This window comes from Medicago sativa, chromosome 2, assembly GCF_051527215.1.
Source record: "Medicago sativa cultivar Bolivia chromosome 2, Bolivia_mono, whole genome shotgun sequence".
NCBI classification, from domain to species: Eukaryota; Viridiplantae; Streptophyta; class Magnoliopsida; order Fabales; family Fabaceae; genus Medicago; species Medicago sativa.
Window position 1 is genome coordinate 16,410,467 of NC_140750.1, and position 18,330 is coordinate 16,428,796.

The 18,330-nt window shown below is 27.8% G+C and overlaps 1 protein-coding gene and 1 long non-coding RNA gene across 3 annotated transcripts; one reads left to right on the forward strand and one right to left on the reverse strand.

The window, feature by feature from the left end:
* Nucleotides 1–2,511: 2,511 nt before the first annotated feature.
* On the forward strand, nt 2,512–18,330 carry LOC146944990 (peroxidase 15-like). Its single transcript, XM_085743374.1, has 4 exons — nt 2,512–2,754; nt 2,846–3,037; nt 3,155–3,320; nt 17,643–18,330. Exons 1-4 carry the CDS (start codon nt 2,533–2,535, stop codon nt 18,119–18,121), a joined length of 1,059 nt encoding a protein of 352 aa, XP_085599500.1. The 5' UTR covers nt 2,512–2,532; the 3' UTR covers nt 18,122–18,330.
* Nucleotides 14,631–17,419, reverse strand: LOC146944991 (uncharacterized). Of its 2 annotated transcripts, none has more exons than XR_015026201.1 (7): nt 17,286–17,419; nt 17,100–17,159; nt 16,806–16,903; nt 16,617–16,709; nt 16,435–16,494; nt 16,249–16,340; nt 14,631–14,765 (listed from the first exon to the last, which is right to left on the reverse strand). It is a non-coding gene; the product is annotated as an uncharacterized LOC146944991 (long non-coding RNA). The 2 variants fall into 2 exon arrangements; XR_015026202.1 differs by having other exon boundaries at nt 16,435–16,524.

Sequence of the window (18,330 nt, forward strand, 5' to 3'; positions counted from 1 at the left end):
TTTTTTTTAGAAAATATGTCAGTTATTCCGGGACGGAGGGAGTAAGTATTTTAGAACTTGCGTAGTTAAAGTTTAAAAAGGGTAAAAAAATGATGTTTTCAAATCAAATATTTCTTTTTTGTTTTCTTAACTAGTGCTCCGGAACACTAGTTAACAAGACCCTTATTAAAATGATGGACACAAATAAGAGATTAACAATGAGACTTGTGTTTATAATAATTGATTTTAAGATTAGATTCAACGAATATCCTATTGTGTTTATGTGGCTGCCTGGATTTGGTTAGCCTGCTTTATTCTCTCTTTACTCAGCTTTTGGTGCTATGTGGGTGTTGAGTGTTTTTTTGTGTGTTATCTTTATGCCTTATATTTTTTCTTTTTGTTGTTAATTTGAGTATTCATTGTCCTACTATTTTTGTTGTAGCTTATCATTGAACTATGTGTCTGGTTTGTGATTTTGATACACACACTACTTTGTCATTAAAAAAGAAGGTTAAAATGTGGTTTTAGTCCCTGCAAATATGTCTCGTTTTGGTTTTAGTCCCTGTAAAAAAAATTGTTTTTGGTCCCTGCAAATTTTTTTGTTTTTTAAAATAGTCTCTGACCCCATTTTTGTGATGATTTGCGTATGTGGCACATGATGACAGAATCCATTTTGTAGTTTTTGGTCCCTGCAAAATATTTTGTTTTTTAAAAAGGTCCCTGCAAAAATTTTTGTTTTTGAAATAGTCCCTGGAGGGACTATTTTCAAAAACAAAAAAATTTTCAAGACCAAAAACAATTTTTTTTTTACAGGAACTAAAACCAAAACGAGACATATTTGCAGGGACTAAAACCATATTTTAGCCAAAAAAGAATATAATATGATTTTTCTTAAAATTATAAACAAACATTATTAACATTAGCGTCAAGACGGAAACTAATGTGTATATCTTTATGTATTTTTACTTAGCTTAGTTGTTTGTTTATTCTATCATATTTGATTATAATTTTTTTTAATATAATATAATCAAAGAAAAATTTATTTTATTATTTCTAGTTCTACTGTAGTGCAACTGTTTCTATTATAATAGAATTCATCTGATTTTTTTAAGAAAAACTTAAAAGTATTATACAAAAAGATAAAGTGTTTTTGTAAAGGAAAGATAAAGTTATTTTTTAAAAAGATAAAGTTGCAATTAGAATGGTAAATGAATGATATAATTAGAATATAATAAAGATCAGTCCACAACCATTTATCTCCTTTAGATATAGTAAGATAAGATAAAAAAAGTGTTTTTTTATATCCTTAAAAAAAAGTTTTTTTTAGGGGGAAAAAAGTGTTTCTTTTATAAAGTAGAGTAGTTTTCTTTCTATGAATAGCTAAAACCTATGAAGCCCGGATACGAGATACGATATGGATACGATACTACACCGATACGTCGATACAGAAAAATTTCAAAAATCAAGATACGATACGGCTGTGATACGTTAATAAAAAAAACTTATATAATTAAATGTACAATATAATTATAACCATTTTTTTAATATGCAAATATATTAACAAACAAAAGAAACCAGTCATAGGCTCGTAGCACATCAAAATATAAATAATATTGACGATTAAGAGAGTGATGATTAGTCGATTACATAAACAATATATCCCAAAAAGAGCATCATCACTACTATATTATATCCAAAAGGAACATTGTTAGTGTTATACTATATCTATCCAAAAAAGAAACACTATATCCAAAAAAGAACACGTTAGTACTCAAGAGTTAAGTTATTTTAGTTAACATTAATTGGGAAATATCGGGGCAGGTATCAGTGCAGGATAATTATCAGATACTCTCCTGATACGTATCAGGAAGTATCAGATAATTATTTTTTAAAAAAATAAAATTTAATCTTTGGATATTCTTCTGATACGCATCGGAAAGTATCAAGCAGATATCGGTATAAGATACGCATAGAATACGATACGTCATCCATTTTAATGTATCGTGGCTTCCCAGGCTAAAACAAACTCACCCAAAATCTTTCGTACGAGTTATCATTATGTTGTCCAAAATGTTCATTACCAACAAAAAAATGGCAGGAATATAAAGATATTTTTGAACAAATTCGTGCCGCCCACGTGCCTTCTTCAGCAGAACCATGTCTTGGTCAAGATACAATGGATTTCATGAGTGACAATGAGCAACATTTATTTGTTATGGCAAGTATTAACAAAACATTTGTTATGAAATTAAAGTGCAAATTTCATCTTGAGAACGAGATATATTCAATACAATGAAATTTTAAAATATAATATTTTTTCAAATAAAATTTAATAATTGTTCCTATTTTTAAATGCTTAACAAATATCTTTAAGATTATTTGTTGGTATGGGTATGATATGTAATTTATTTGGTCAATATTGGTGTGACCATTTACTACAACCACAAGCTAGCCTTTACTAGGAGTCATGAGTGGCCCATGGAAATTTAATTTGGCTATCTATAAATGTAAGAGCCATTTATGAAGAATCTCAAACTCAATCTCACAACAAAAATGAACTCTCTTCGTGCTGTAGCAATAGCTTTGTGCTGTATTGTGGCTGTGTTTGGAGTGTTACCTTTCTCTTCAAATGCACAACTTAATCCATCCTTTTATAGTAAAACTTGTCCAAATGTTAGTTCCATTGTCCGTGAAGTCATAAGAACCGTTTCTAAGACAGATACTCGTATGCTTGCTAGTCTTGTTAGGCTTCACTTCCATGACTGTTTTGTTCAAGTATGTATACTTTACCTTCTACTTGTAAATGATTTGTATTATGCTATTGTTATAATCATAATGTAAATTATGTGATCTATGATTGGAACAGGGTTGTGATGCATCAGTTTTGTTGAATAACACTGCTACTATTGTGAGTGAACAAGATGCTTTTCCAAACAGAAACTCATTAAGAGGTTTGGATGTTGTGAATCAAATCAAAACAGCAGTGGAAAAGGCTTGTCCTAACACAGTTTCTTGTGCTGATATTCTTGCTCTTGCTGCTGAATTATCATCTACACTGGTATACATTCCTCATCCTATATAGTTATAGTATCTTCATTCACCATATTGAATTTTAAATGTAGTTTCTGATTTATGATTTATCATTATGTTTTTGTTTTGTGATGAAATCAAACAGTCTCAAGGCCCTGATTGGAAAGTTCCATTAGGAAGAAGAGATGGTTTAACAGCAAACCAATCACTTGCTAATCAAAATCTTCCAGCTCCTTTCAACTCATTGGATCAACTCAAAGCTGCATTTGCTGCTCAAGGCCTCAGTACTACTGATCTAGTTGCACTCTCGGGTATGTAACATTTTTAAAGTTTTTGTTTAAAAATTTCTAATTGGTCGTTACAATGATGACGCGAATGTTACAATAATAATATGTATGATTATTGATCTATACTAGTGCTGTACCCGTGCATACGCACGGGTTGCGCCGTTGGCGCATATTTTTTTGTCAATGTTTATAATTTAATTCAGGAGAGTAATAATAAAAGTAATTTTTTTTGTAGATGGGCAAAAAAAATTCAAAAAATAACCATTTCAGGAACTTATAAATATAACTTGTATAATTTTCGCACGCTTAAGTGTTTAGAACGTTTTATATAATTTATTATGATATAACTGACCCCACTTATTAAGTTTTCTGAATCCGTCACTTCATCTAGATCTGCTTTACTACATACAAAACCACATGCAAAACTCAGTTTATCTGTCATATCTCACTGAATCTATATAAAAAAATTTCAGTGGGAGTTAATAAACATATTAATAATTACAAACACATAATCAATATTATATAATATCAGAACTTAAAGCATTTTATACAAAGTTTTAACCTAAATTTCTACATAAAGTCATTTGTATGATTAAATGAGAAACCAATTAGTGACAACTTGTCTTTTTTATCTGAGTTAATTTCTTTTGTGACAATTGATTCTGTACATTTGAGCTATTTCTAAGATTTTATAAGTGACAACTCGTTTAGCGTGTATGCTCATAAAAAAAACTTGTCTGCTGTATGAAATTTAACTTTATCAGTGACAACTTATCACTTTTTTTCATGCATATTAGTTAAAGAGAGATTAATATCGTTGTATAATAAAAGTTTATCAGAGTTAATTTCATTTATTAAAACTTATCCCGTACATTTGAGTTATTTCTAAGATTTTATAAGTGACAACTTGTCTTTTTTATATGAGTTAATTCCATTTGTGACAATTGAACCCGTACATTATAGTTATTTCTAAGATTTTTTAAGTGACAACTGGTTTAGCATATTAACTCCAAAAAAAAAATGTATATGTCGTATGAAGTTTAACTTTATTATTGACAACTTATCACTTTTTTCATGCATTTTAGTTAATGAGAGCTTAATATCGTTGTATAATGAAAGTTTATCAGAGTTAATTTCATTTGTGAGAACTTATCCCGTACATTTGAGTTATTTTAATGATTTTATAAGTGACAACTTGTCTTTTTATCTGAGTTAATTCCTTTTGTGACAACTGATCCCGTACATTTGAGATATTTCAAAGATTTTATAAGTGACAGCTCGTTTAGCGTGTTTGCTCGTAAAAAAAACTTGTCTGTTGTATGAAATTTAACTTTATGAGTGACAACTTATCACTTTTTTCATGCATTTTTAGATAAAGAGAGCTTAATATCGTTGTATAATAAAAGTTTATCAGAGTTAATTTCATTTGTGAAAACTTATCCCATACATTTGAGTTATTTTTAAGATTTTATAAGTGACAACTTGTCTTTTCTATCAGAGTTAATTCCATTTGTGACAACTGATCCCGTACATTAGAGTTATTTCTAAGATTTTATAAGTGACAACTCGTTTACTGTATTAACTCCAAAAAAAAAAACTTGTATGTCGTATGATGTTTAACTTTATTAGTGACAACTTATCACTTTTTTCATGCATTTTAGCTAAAGAGGGATTAATATCGTTGTATAATAAAAGTTTATCAGAGTAAATTTCATTTATTAAAACTGATCCCATACATTAGAGTTATTTCTAAGATTTTATAAGTGACAACTTGTCTTTTTTCTCTGAGTTAATTCCATTTGTGACAACTAATCCCGTACATTATTGATATTTCTAAGATTTTATAAGTGACAACTGGTTTAGCGTATTAACTCCTAAAAAAAATGTGTATGTCATATGAAGTTTAACTTTATTAGTGACAACCTATCAATTTTTTTCATGCATTTTAGTTAAAGAGATTACTATCATTGTATAATAAAAGTTTATCAGAGTTAATTTTATTTGTGAAAACTTATCCCGTGCATTTGAGTTATTTTAAAGATTTTATAATTGACAACTTGTCTTTTTTATCTGAGTCAATTCCTTTTGTGACAACTGATCCCGTACATTTGAGCTATTTCTAAGATTTTATAAATGACAACTCGTTTAGCATGTTTGCTATGAAAAAAACTTGTCTGTTGTATGAAATTTAACTTTATCAGTGACAACTAATCACTTTTTCATGCATTTTAGTTAAAGGGAGCTTAATATCGTTGTATAATAAAAGTTTATCAGAGTTAATTTCATTTGTGAAAACTTATCCCGTACATTTGAGTTATTTCTAAGATTTTATAAGTGACAACTTGTCTTTTTTATCTGAGTTAATTCCATTTGTGACAACTGATCCAGTACATTTGAGATATTTCTATGATTTTATAAGTGACAGCTCGTTTAGCGTGTTTGCTCTACAAAAAACTTGTCTGCTGTATGAAATTTAACTTTATTAGTGACAACTTATCACTTTTTTCATGCATTTTAGTTAAAGAGAGCTTAATATCGTAGTATAATAAAAGTTTATCAGAGTTAATTTCATTTGTGAAAACTTATCCCGTGCATTTGAGTTATTTTAAAGATTTTATAATTGACAACTTGTCTTTTTTATCTGAGTCAATTCCTTTTGTGACAACTGATCCCGTACATTTGAGCTATTTCTAAGATTTTATAAGTGACAACTCATTTAGCGTGTTTGCTCTGAAAATAACATGTATGTTGTATGAAATTTAACTTTATCAGTGACAACTAATCACTTTTTCATGCATTTTAGTTAAAGAGAGCTTAATATCGTTGTATAACAAAAGTTTATCAGAGTTAATTTCATTTGTGAAAACTTATCCCGTACATTTGAGTTATTTCTAAGATTTTATAAGTGACAACTTGTCTTTTTTATCTTAGTTAATTCCATTTGTGACAACTGATCCCGTACATTATTGTTATTTCTAAGATTTTATAAGTGACAAATAAACCGTTTAGCGTATTAACTCCTAAAAAAACGTGTATGTCGTATGAAGTTTAACTTTATTAGTGAAAACTTATCACTTTTTTCATGCATTTTAGTTAATGAGAGCTTAATATCGTTGTACAGTAAAAGTTTATCAGAGTTAATTTCATTTGTGAAAACTTATCCCGTACATTTGAGTTATTTTAAAAATTTTATAAGTGACAACTTGTCTTTTTATCAGATTTAATTCCTTTTGTGACAATTGATCCTGTACATTTGAGCTATCTGTAAGATTTTATAAGTGACAACTCATTTAGCGTGTATGCTCATAAAAAAAACTTGTTTGCTGTATGAAATTTAACTTTATCAGTGACAACTTATCACTTTTTTCATGCATATTAGTTAAAGAGAGATTAATATCGTTGTATAATAAAAGTTTATCAGAGTTAATTTCATTTATTAAAACTTATCCCGTACATTAGAATTATTTCTAAGATTTTATAAGTGACAACTTGTCTTTTTTCTCTGAGTTAATTCCATTTGTGACAACTAATCCCGTGCATTATTGTTATTTCTAAGATTTTCTAAGATTTTATAAGTGACAATTGGTTTAGTGTATTAACTCCTAAAAAAAACGTATATGTCGTATGAAGTTTAACTTTATTATTGACAACTTATCACTTTTTTCATGCATTTTAGTTAATGAGAGCTTAATATCGTTGTATAATAATAGTTTATTAGAGTTAATATCATATGTGAAAACTTATCCCGTACATTTGAGTTATTTCTAAGATTTTATAGTGACAACTTGTCTTTTTTATCTGAGTTAATTCCTTTGGTGACAACTGATCCCCGTACTTTTGAGCTATTTTTAAGATTTTATAAGTGACAACTCGTTTAGCGTGTTTGCACATAAAAAAAAAACTTGTCCGATGTATGAAATTTAACTTTATTAGTGACAACTTATCACTTTTTTCATGCATTTTAGTTAAAGAGAGCTTAATATCGTTGTATAATAAAAGTTTATCAGAGTTAATTTCATTTTTGAAAACTTATCATGTACATTTGAGTTATTTCTAAGATTTTATTAGTGACAACTTGTCTTTTTTCTCTGAGTTAATTCCATCTGTGACAACTGATACCGTACATTTTAGTTATTTCTAAGATTTTATAAGCGACAACTGGTTTAGTGTATTAACTCCTAAAAAAAACGTGTATGTCGTATAAAGTTTAACTTTATTAGTGACAGCCTATCACTTTTTTCATGCATTTTCGTTAAAGAGAGCTTAATATCGTTGTATAATAAAAGTTTATCAAAGTTAATTTCATTTGTGAAAACTTATCCCGTGCATTTGAGTTATTTTAAAGATTTTATAATTGACAACTTAACTTTTTTATCGGAGTCAATTCCTTTTGTGACAACTGATCCCGTACATTTGAACTAATTTTAAGATTTTATAAGTGACAACTCGTTTAACGTGTTTGCTCAGAAAAAAAAACTTGTCTGCTGTATGAAATTTAACTTTATCACTGACAACTTATCACTTTTTCATGCATTTTAGTTAAAGAGAGTTAATATAATTGTATAAGAAAAGTTTATCAAAGTTAAAATCATTTGTGAAAACTTATCCCGTACATTTGAGTTATTTCTAAGATTTTATAAGTGACAACTTGTCTTTTTTATCTTAGTTAATTCCATTTGTGACAACTGATCCCGTACATTATTGTTATTTCTAAGATTTTATAAGTGACAAATAAACCGTTTAGCGTATTAACTCCTAAAAAAACGTGTATGTCGTATGAAGTTTAACTTTATTAGTGAAAACTTATAACTTTTTTCATGCATTTTAGTTAATGAGAGCTTAATATCGTTGTACAGTAAAAGTTTATCAGAGTTAATTTCATTTGTGAAAACTTATCCCGTACATTTGAGTTATTTTAAAAATTTTATAAGTGACAACTTGTCTTTTTATCAGATTTAATTCCTTTTGTGACAATTGATCCTGTACATTTGAGCTATCTGTAAGATTTTATAAGTGACAACTCATTTAGCGTGTATGCTCATAAAAAAAACTTGTTTGCTGTATGAAATTTAACTTTATCAGTGACAACTTATCACTTTTTTCATGCATATTAGTTAAAGAGAGATTAATATCGTTGTATAATAAAAGTTTATCAGAGTTAATTTCATTTATTAAAACTTATCCCGTACATTAGAATTATTTCTAAGATTTTATAAGTGACAACTTGTCTTTTTTCTCTGAGTTAATTCCATTTGTGACAACTAATCCCGTGCATTATTGTTATTTCTAAGATTTTCTAAGATTTTATAAGTGACAATTGGTTTAGTGTATTAACTCCTAAAAAAAACGTATATGTCGTATGAAGTTTAACTTTATTATTGACAACTTATCACTTTTTTCATGCATTTTAGTTAATGAGAGCTTAATATCGTTGTATAATAATAGTTTATTAGAGTTAATATCATATGTGAAAACTTATCCCGTACATTTGAGTTATTTCTAAGATTTTATAGTGACAACTTGTCTTTTTTATCTGAGTTAATTCCTTTGGTGACAACTGATCCCCGTACTTTTGAGCTATTTTTAAGATTTTATAAGTGACAACTCGTTTAGCGTGTTTGCACATAAAAAAAAAACTTGTCCGATGTATGAAATTTAACTTTATTAGTGACAACTTATCACTTTTTTCATGCATTTTAGTTAAAGAGAGCTTAATATCGTTGTATAATAAAAGTTTATCAGAGTTAATTTCATTTTTGAAAACTTATCATGTACATTTGAGTTATTTCTAAGATTTTATTAGTGACAACTTGTCTTTTTTCTCTGAGTTAATTCCATCTGTGACAACTGATACCGTACATTTTAGTTATTTCTAAGATTTTATAAGCGACAACTGGTTTAGTGTATTAACTCCTAAAAAAAACGTGTATGTCGTATAAAGTTTAACTTTATTAGTGACAGCCTATCACTTTTTTCATGCATTTTCGTTAAAGAGAGCTTAATATCGTTGTATAATAAAAGTTTATCAAAGTTAATTTCATTTGTGAAAACTTATCCCGTGCATTTGAGTTATTTTAAAGATTTTATAATTGACAACTTAACTTTTTTATCGGAGTCAATTCCTTTTGTGACAACTGATCCCGTACATTTGAACTAATTTTAAGATTTTATAAGTGACAACTCGTTTAACGTGTTTGCTCAGAAAAAAAAACTTGTCTGCTGTATGAAATTTAACTTTATCACTGACAACTTATCACTTTTTCATGCATTTTAGTTAAAGAGAGTTAATATAATTGTATAAGAAAAGTTTATCAAAGTTAAAATCATTTGTGAAAACTTATCCCGTACATTTGAGTTATTTCTAAGATTTTATAAGTGACAACTTGTCTTTTTTATCTTAGTTAATTCCATTTGTGACAACTGATCCCGTACATTATTGTTATTTCTAAGATTTTATAAGTGACAAATAAACCGTTTAGCGTATTAACTCCTAAAAAAACGTGTATGTCGTATGAAGTTTAACTTTATTAGTGAAAACTTATAACTTTTTTCATGCATTTTAGTTAATGAGAGCTTAATATCGTTGTACAGTAAAAGTTTATCAGAGTTAATTTCATTTGTGAAAACTTATCCCGTACATTTGAGTTATTTTAAAAATTTTATAAGTGACAACTTGTCTTTTTATCAGATTTAATTCCTTTTGTGACAATTGATCCTGTACATTTGAGCTATCTGTAAGATTTTATAAGTGACAACTCATTTAGCGTGTATGCTCATAAAAAAAACTTGTTTGCTGTATGAAATTTAACTTTATCAGTGACAACTTATCACTTTTTTCATGCATATTAGTTAAAGAGAGATTAATATCGTTGTATAATAAAAGTTTATCAGAGTTAATTTCATTTATTAAAACTTATCCCGTACATTAGAATTATTTCTAAGATTTTATAAGTGACAACTTGTCTTTTTTCTCTGAGTTAATTCCATTTGTGACAACTAATCCCGTGCATTATTGTTATTTCTAAGATTTTCTAAGATTTTATAAGTGACAATTGGTTTAGTGTATTAACTCCTAAAAAAAACGTATATGTCGTATGAAGTTTAACTTTATTATTGACAACTTATCACTTTTTTCATGCATTTTAGTTAATGAGAGCTTAATATCGTTGTATAATAATAGTTTATTAGAGTTAATATCATATGTGAAAACTTATCCCGTACATTTGAGTTATTTCTAAGATTTTATAGTGACAACTTGTCTTTTTTATCTGAGTTAATTCCTTTGGTGACAACTGATCCCCGTACTTTTGAGCTATTTTTAAGATTTTATAAGTGACAACTCGTTTAGCGTGTTTGCACATAAAAAAAAAACTTGTCCGATGTATGAAATTTAACTTTATTAGTGACAACTTATCACTTTTTTCATGCATTTTAGTTAAAGAGAGCTTAATATCGTTGTATAATAAAAGTTTATCAGAGTTAATTTCATTTTTGAAAACTTATCATGTACATTTGAGTTATTTCTAAGATTTTATTAGTGACAACTTGTCTTTTTTCTCTGAGTTAATTCCATCTGTGACAACTGATACCGTACATTTTAGTTATTTCTAAGATTTTATAAGCGACAACTGGTTTAGTGTATTAACTCCTAAAAAAAACGTGTATGTCGTATAAAGTTTAACTTTATTAGTGACAGCCTATCACTTTTTTCATGCATTTTCGTTAAAGAGAGCTTAATATCGTTGTATAATAAAAGTTTATCAAAGTTAATTTCATTTGTGAAAACTTATCCCGTGCATTTGAGTTATTTTAAAGATTTTATAATTGACAACTTAACTTTTTTATCGGAGTCAATTCCTTTTGTGACAACTGATCCCGTACATTTGAACTAATTTTAAGATTTTATAAGTGACAACTCGTTTAACGTGTTTGCTCAGAAAAAAAAACTTGTCTGCTGTATGAAATTTAACTTTATCACTGACAACTTATCACTTTTTCATGCATTTTAGTTAAAGAGAGTTAATATAATTGTATAAGAAAAGTTTATCAAAGTTAAAATCATTTGTGAAAACTTATCCCGTACATTTGAGTTATTTCTAAGATTTTATAAGTGACAACTTGTCTTTTTTATGAGTTAATTCCATTTGTGACAACTGATCCCGTACATTATTGTTATTTCTAAGATTTTATAAGTGACAAATAAACCGTTTAGCGTATTAACTCCTAAAAAAACGTGTATGTCGTATGAAGTTTAACTTTATTAGTGAAAACTTATAACTTTTTTCATGCATTTTAGTTAATGAGAGCTTAATATCGTTGTACAATAAAAGTTTATCAGAGTTAATTTCATTTGTGAAAACTTATCCCGTACATTTGAGTTATTTTAAAAATTTTATAAGTGACAACTTGTCTTTTTATCAGATTTAATTCCTTTTGTGACAATTGATCCCGTACATTTGAGCTATCTGTAAGATTTTATAAGTGACAACTCATTTAGCGTGTATGCTCATAAAAAAAACTTGTTTGCTGTATGAAATTTAACTTTATCAGTGACAACTTATCACTTTTTTCATGCATATTAGTTAAAGAGAGATTAATATCGTTGTATAATAAAAGTTTATCAGAGTTAATTTCATTTATTAAAACTTATCCCGTACATTAGAGTTATTTCTAAGATTTTATAAGTGACAACTTGTCTTTTTCCTCTGAGTTAATTCCATTTGTGACAACTAATCCCGTGCATTATTGTTATTTCTAAGATTTTCTAAGATTTTATAAGTGACAATTGGTTTAGTGTATTAACTCCTAAAAAAACGTATATGTCGTATGAAGTTTAACTTTATTATTGACAACTTATCACTTTTTTCATGCATTTTAGTTAATGAGAGCTTAATATCGTTGTATAATAATAGTTTATTAGAGTTAATATCATATGTGAAAACTTATCCCGTACATTTGAGTTATTTCTAAGATTTTATAGTGACAACTTGTCTTTTTTATCTGAGTTAATTCCATTGGTGACAACTGATCCCCGTACTTTTGAGCTATTTTTAAGATTTTATAAGTGACAACTCGTTTAGCGTGTTTGCACATAAAAAAAAAACTTGTCCGATGTATGAAATTTAACTTTATTAGTGACAACTTATCACTTTTTTCATGCATTTTAGTTAAAGAGAGCTTAATATCGTTGTATAATAAAAGTTTATCAGAGTTAATTTCATTTTTGAAAACTTATCATGTACATTTGAGTTATTTCTAAGATTTTATAAGTGACAACTTGTCTTTTTTCTCTGAGTTAATTCCATCTGTGACAACTGATACCGTACATTTTAGTTATTTCTAAGATTTTATAAGCGACAACTGGTTTAGTGTATTAACTCCTAAAAAAAACGTGTATGTCGTATAAAGTTTAACTTTATTAGTGACAGCCTATCACTTTTTTCATGCATTTTCGTTAAAGAGAGCTTAATATCGTTGTATAATAAAAGTTTATCAAAGTTAATTTCATTTGTGAAAACTTATCCCGTGCATTTGAGTTATTTTAAAGATTTTATAATTGACAACTTAACTTTTTTATCGGAGTCAATTCCTTTTGTGACAACTGATCCCGTACATTTGAACTAATTTTAAGATTTTATAAGTGACAACTCGTTTAACGTGTTTGCTCAGAAAAAAAACTTGTCTGCTGTATGAAATTTAACTTTATCAGTGACAACTTATCACATTTTCATGCATTTTAGTTAAAGAGAGTTAATATAATTGTATAAGAAAAGTTTATCAAAGTTAATATCATTTGTGAAAACTTATCCCGTACATTTGAGTTATTTCTAAGATTTTATAAGTGACAACTTGTCTTTTTTATATGAGTTAATTCCATTTGTGACAATTGATCCCGTACATTATAGTTATTTCTAAGATTTTATAAGTGACAACTGGTTTAGCGTATTAACTCCTAAAAAAACGTGTCTGTCGTTTGAAGTTTAACTTTATTAGTGACAACTTATCACTTTTTTCTTGCATTTTAGTTAAAGAGAGCTTAATATCGTTGTACAATAAAAGTTTATCAGAGTTAATTTCATTTGTGAAAACTTATCCCGTACATTTGAGTAATTTTAAAGATTTTATAAGTGACAACTTGTCTTTATCAGAGTTAATTCCTTTTGTGACAACTTATCCCGTACATTTGAGATATTTCTAAGATTTTATAAGTGACAGCTCCTTTAGCGTGTTTGCTCCTAAAAAAAACTTGTCTGCTGTATGAAATTTAACTTTATTAGTGACAACTTATCATTTTTTTCATGCATTTTAGTTAAAGAGAGCTTAATATCGTTGTATAATAAAAGTTTATCAGAGTTAATTTCATTCGTGAAAACTGATCCCGTACATTAGAGTTATTTCTAAGATTTTATAAGTGACAACTCATTTAGCGTGTTTGCTACTAAAAAAATCTTGTTTGCCTTATCACTTTTTTCATGCATTTTAGTTCAATAGAACTTAATAGCGTTGTATAATAAAAGTTTATCAAAGTTAATTCCACTTGTGACAACTTATCGCGTATATTTGGATGATTTTTTAAGCTTAGGTTTGCTACACGTTGTATGGACCCACTTTAATTTATGACATGTGAAATAACAATTATTATTTGATCTTATAAGTTCTAAAAAAAAAAAAAATTACTGAATTAAACTTTGTTAATTCATAGAAAGTTTGACAAAAAAGTGTAACCAAAAAATAGAAAGTTTGACAAAAAGTACCGGATTGTACTTTGTTAATTCATAAAATTTGTAAAATAACATATAATTTGGAACAATAAATTTTAATTAAAATTAGAATGACATATAATTGGATAAAGAAATAAATAACATTAAAAACAATTAATAAGTTGACAAAAAAATTTAAAAACAATTATTTAACACTACTAAATAACATTAAAAACAATTAATAAGTTGAAAAAAAAAATAAAAACAATTATTTAACACTACTACTCTCACATGTGCAGACTCCACACCCACATATTTTTTATTTATTTTATTTTTACTTTTATTCCTTCAACTCACACCACATCTACAAACATTTCATTTTATTTTATTTCTCTATCTCTTCTTCACTTAAGAGATAGTTCTCTCTTCCCTTAAAAAACCATAGCCGCCGCTCCTTCTCCTTCTGGTTGCGGTGGCCGCACCTCCACCACCATATAGTTTTCAATTTCCATTACAACACTAACAATCTTATGATATCATCATTTACTTTCTTCTTGTGTTTATTTTTTCGAAATCCTCATACTGACACTGTATCACCGCCACTAAAAACACCATTTTTGATTAACTTCGATCTCATTCATGGAGTTTAGCAGCGGATATGAAACTTCATCATGTAAGCCCTCTTTTGGATCTAGTTCATCCCACCAAATCGCAGGACTTCTTTCACACATGAAACAACCACACCAACAGCAAATCAAAGATTACATCTCTTGTCATCATACATGCAACAAAACAACAACAATCGAAAGATGAAGTCAGATGTGATTTTGTTGTATTTTCAAGAGATGTAAGAATTATTTTTGTTGATTAGTGAACTGTTTTTGCTTTTATAGATCTGATACTAATGGTAGCCTTTTGGTAATTCTTCTATTAGATCTTTGATAAACAAAGTTCCTTTTTCTTTTTGCATAATCATATAAAAAAAACTATTTCTTTTAATTAATATCACTTTTCTTGTTCGGAGTCAAGAAGTTTTTTTTAATGGAGTCAATGAATCTGTTTTGGTATTCTTTTGATAATACTTCTATTGGATCATTGATAAAAAAAATATTTCTTTGTTTTCTTTTCCTGCAAAATCATTGAAGATGACAAAATAGTAAACACAGAAGACAGTAATAATGTTTTTTTTTTTACAACCTGAAAACTTTTCTTGTTAGCAAAATAGTATCAAAAATTAATTCTGAAGCAAGTTTATTTTTAAGTTTTCTATCTTGTATTTTTTTCCTACACTTTCTTGGATTTTATTAAAAAATATAAAAAAATATGTTGTTCTTACTGCTATTGATTAAAAAGGCTTGTATTTGTGTTTCTTCTGATAAAACAAAATTGGTTATGACTAAACAATTGTTTGTAAATAATTATATTTTTTTGTTTAAATTCAGATCTATGATAAAATCAATAAAAATAAATTATTTACATCTAAAAAAACAAAAAAAAATAATTTATTTTTGAATTTCATGTTTAAACTCTATTTGATATTTTTTCTATCATTTAAATGATTTAATTTGAATGAAAAATCAGATTTTAACTCTTTTTTTCAAAATACATTTATGAAAAATAAATAATTCATTTTAAAATTTAACAAAAATCATTATACTTTGCTTTACAAAAAATTAAACTAAAAATGATATAATAAGTTGAAGATATTATTAGATTTTCCTTTTAGAAATAAAGAATGACATCTCTCTCTCTCTCTCTCTCTCTCACTTTTTGTTCAAAAAAAAAATCTTTTTCTCTCACTTTTCTTTTCAAAGAATATTTTTAAATAGCCACAGGTTGTAAAAACAAATTATTAATGGAAGTGAAAATTGTAGTCACAATATATATCAGACAAAGTTGCTATCTTTTTTGACGTTTGTACTCATCATCATTTTCTTATGCTTTTTCTTGTTCATAATCCTTCATGGTTGTTTTCATTTTTATTTATAGTCTATTTTTTATTTTCTTATAAAAAATAGAATAAATGTTATTTTTACTTTTCTTTTTTCTTTTCAAAAAAAAAAATAAACAAAAGGAATGATTGTGTAAGTTTGTAAATATTTGAAAAAGATTGAACAAACACACTCTACCGTGGCTGTTGATTTTTTTTTTTCCAATTACAATTTGTTGGCTCTATGTATTTAATTTTTTTCAATCAAAAGAAGGAAAAAGTAATACAAAAGAAATACACAATATGAATGGTGTTTTTATACCTTGATCTAAATCATGTCATATTGATTTCGCCGGTTACAAAAATGTCTCATTTATCTTTAGCCTTCAACATAAGAATCACAACATCATAGATCTAACATGAAAAAGCAAAAAAGAATTAAACTTTAATTTTGTAAGTCAATCATGGAAGAAAATAATAAGAAATATAAGGTTAGTTAGTTTCATACTTTTTTTTTTGCACTATAGAAACAAAAGAGATTGGGAGAAATTTCTCATTCGCCTTCAACCTTCAAAATAAGAATCACAACAACACATATCTAACATGAAATGACAAAAAATAATTATATTTTAATTTTATAAGTCAAACATCTCAACAAAATCAGAAATGAAAGGTTAGTTAGTTTCATACCTTTTTTTTTTTGGCATCGTAGAAACAAATGAGATTAGTAAAAATGTAAGATTTATCTTCAACCTTCAACACATGGATAAGAACAACATAGATCTAACATGGAAAAATAAAAATGAATGAAACTTTAATTTTGTAAGTCAAACATACAAAAATAAAAATAAGGAATTGAATGGTTAGTTTGGTTCATACATTTTTCTGCATTTAAGTAACAAAAGAGATTGAGAACAAAAAAAATGTCTCCTTTATCTTCTATCTTCACCATGGAGAAGTGAACTTTCTTTTTGCTTCTACAAAACAAAAAAGAGCAAGCAACAATAATTTATTTTGTAATGAAAATAAACAACAACAACAAAAACAAAGCTTTACTTGTTTTTGATTTCGTGAAAACATCATCAACAACAACAACAAAACTTCAATCGATATGCAAAAAAATAAAATAAACTTGAAGAAATGGTATAAATGAAGAAAGTTTGACATGCTTACTTTTTTTTGAGGGAAGTTTGACATGCTTACTTGAGTATGAAAGAATGAGAACATTGAGATCTGAATAGGGAAAGAGAAAACATGATGAGTTTTGTTTCTACTGAATATATGTGTAGAAAACAAAAGGTAATTTTGTAAAAAAAATCGGAAGAGAGAAAGAGAGAAACATTAGAGAGAGAAGCTTACTTGGATATGGAAGAGAGAGAAGTTTGCAATGAAAAATTGAAATGAGAGAAATAAATTGTTGAGATAGAGTTGTTTATACTGATTTAACATTAGTTGGGAAAAGTGAAGCAATAATATTAAACAAAGCTTTGCTTGTATGTTTGAAATTCAAAATTCAAATTTAGAAGAGGGAAGAAAGTGTGGGAAAAGGTTTTGGGAAGAAAAAGTTTTGCCACTTGTCAATTCAGCAACTGCCCACTTGTCAAGCAAAGCTGCAGCCAAATGGCACACATACACGCTGCCAGATGTCGCCTTGTGGTGCAGCGTGCACTCCTTTCTTATATTATAAGAGATAAGAGATATATGTTTCAATCGCAGGTGCTCATACATTTGGAAGAGCTCATTGCTCTTTATTTGTTAGTCGATTGTACAACTTCAGCAATACAGGAAATCCCGATCCAACTCTTAACACAACTTACTTACAACAATTGCGCAATATATGTCCCAATGGTGGACCTGGAACTCCCCTTGCAAGTTTTGATCCAACTACTCCTGATAAATTTGACAAGAACTATTACTCTAATCTTCAAGTGAAAAAAGGTTTGCTTCAAAGTGATCAAGAGTTGTTCTCAACGTCTGGTGCAGATACCATTAGCATTGTCAACCAATTTGCCACTGATCAAAAAGCTTTTTTTGAGAGCTTTAAGGCTGCTATGATTAAAATGGGAAATATTGGTGTGTTAACGGGGAACCAAGGAGAGATTAGAAAACAATGCAACTTTGTTAATTCAAAATCAGTAGAACTAGGTCTTGTCAGTGTTGCCTCAACAGAGGAGGGTATGGTTAGCTCAATGTAAATGTAGTGACTGGAGCCAACTAATAAATAAGCTATATAACTAGGCACATTCATGGTATGTGTTACATAGTTATTAGGTGTTTGGTGAACAAGTTTATGTGAAGTACTCTCTCTGTCCTTTTTTATAGGATCTTGTAACGAAAATCACGAGTATTAAGAAAACTTGTTGAAATAATAAATTTGTCACAAATGTGTGCGACTATTACTAAA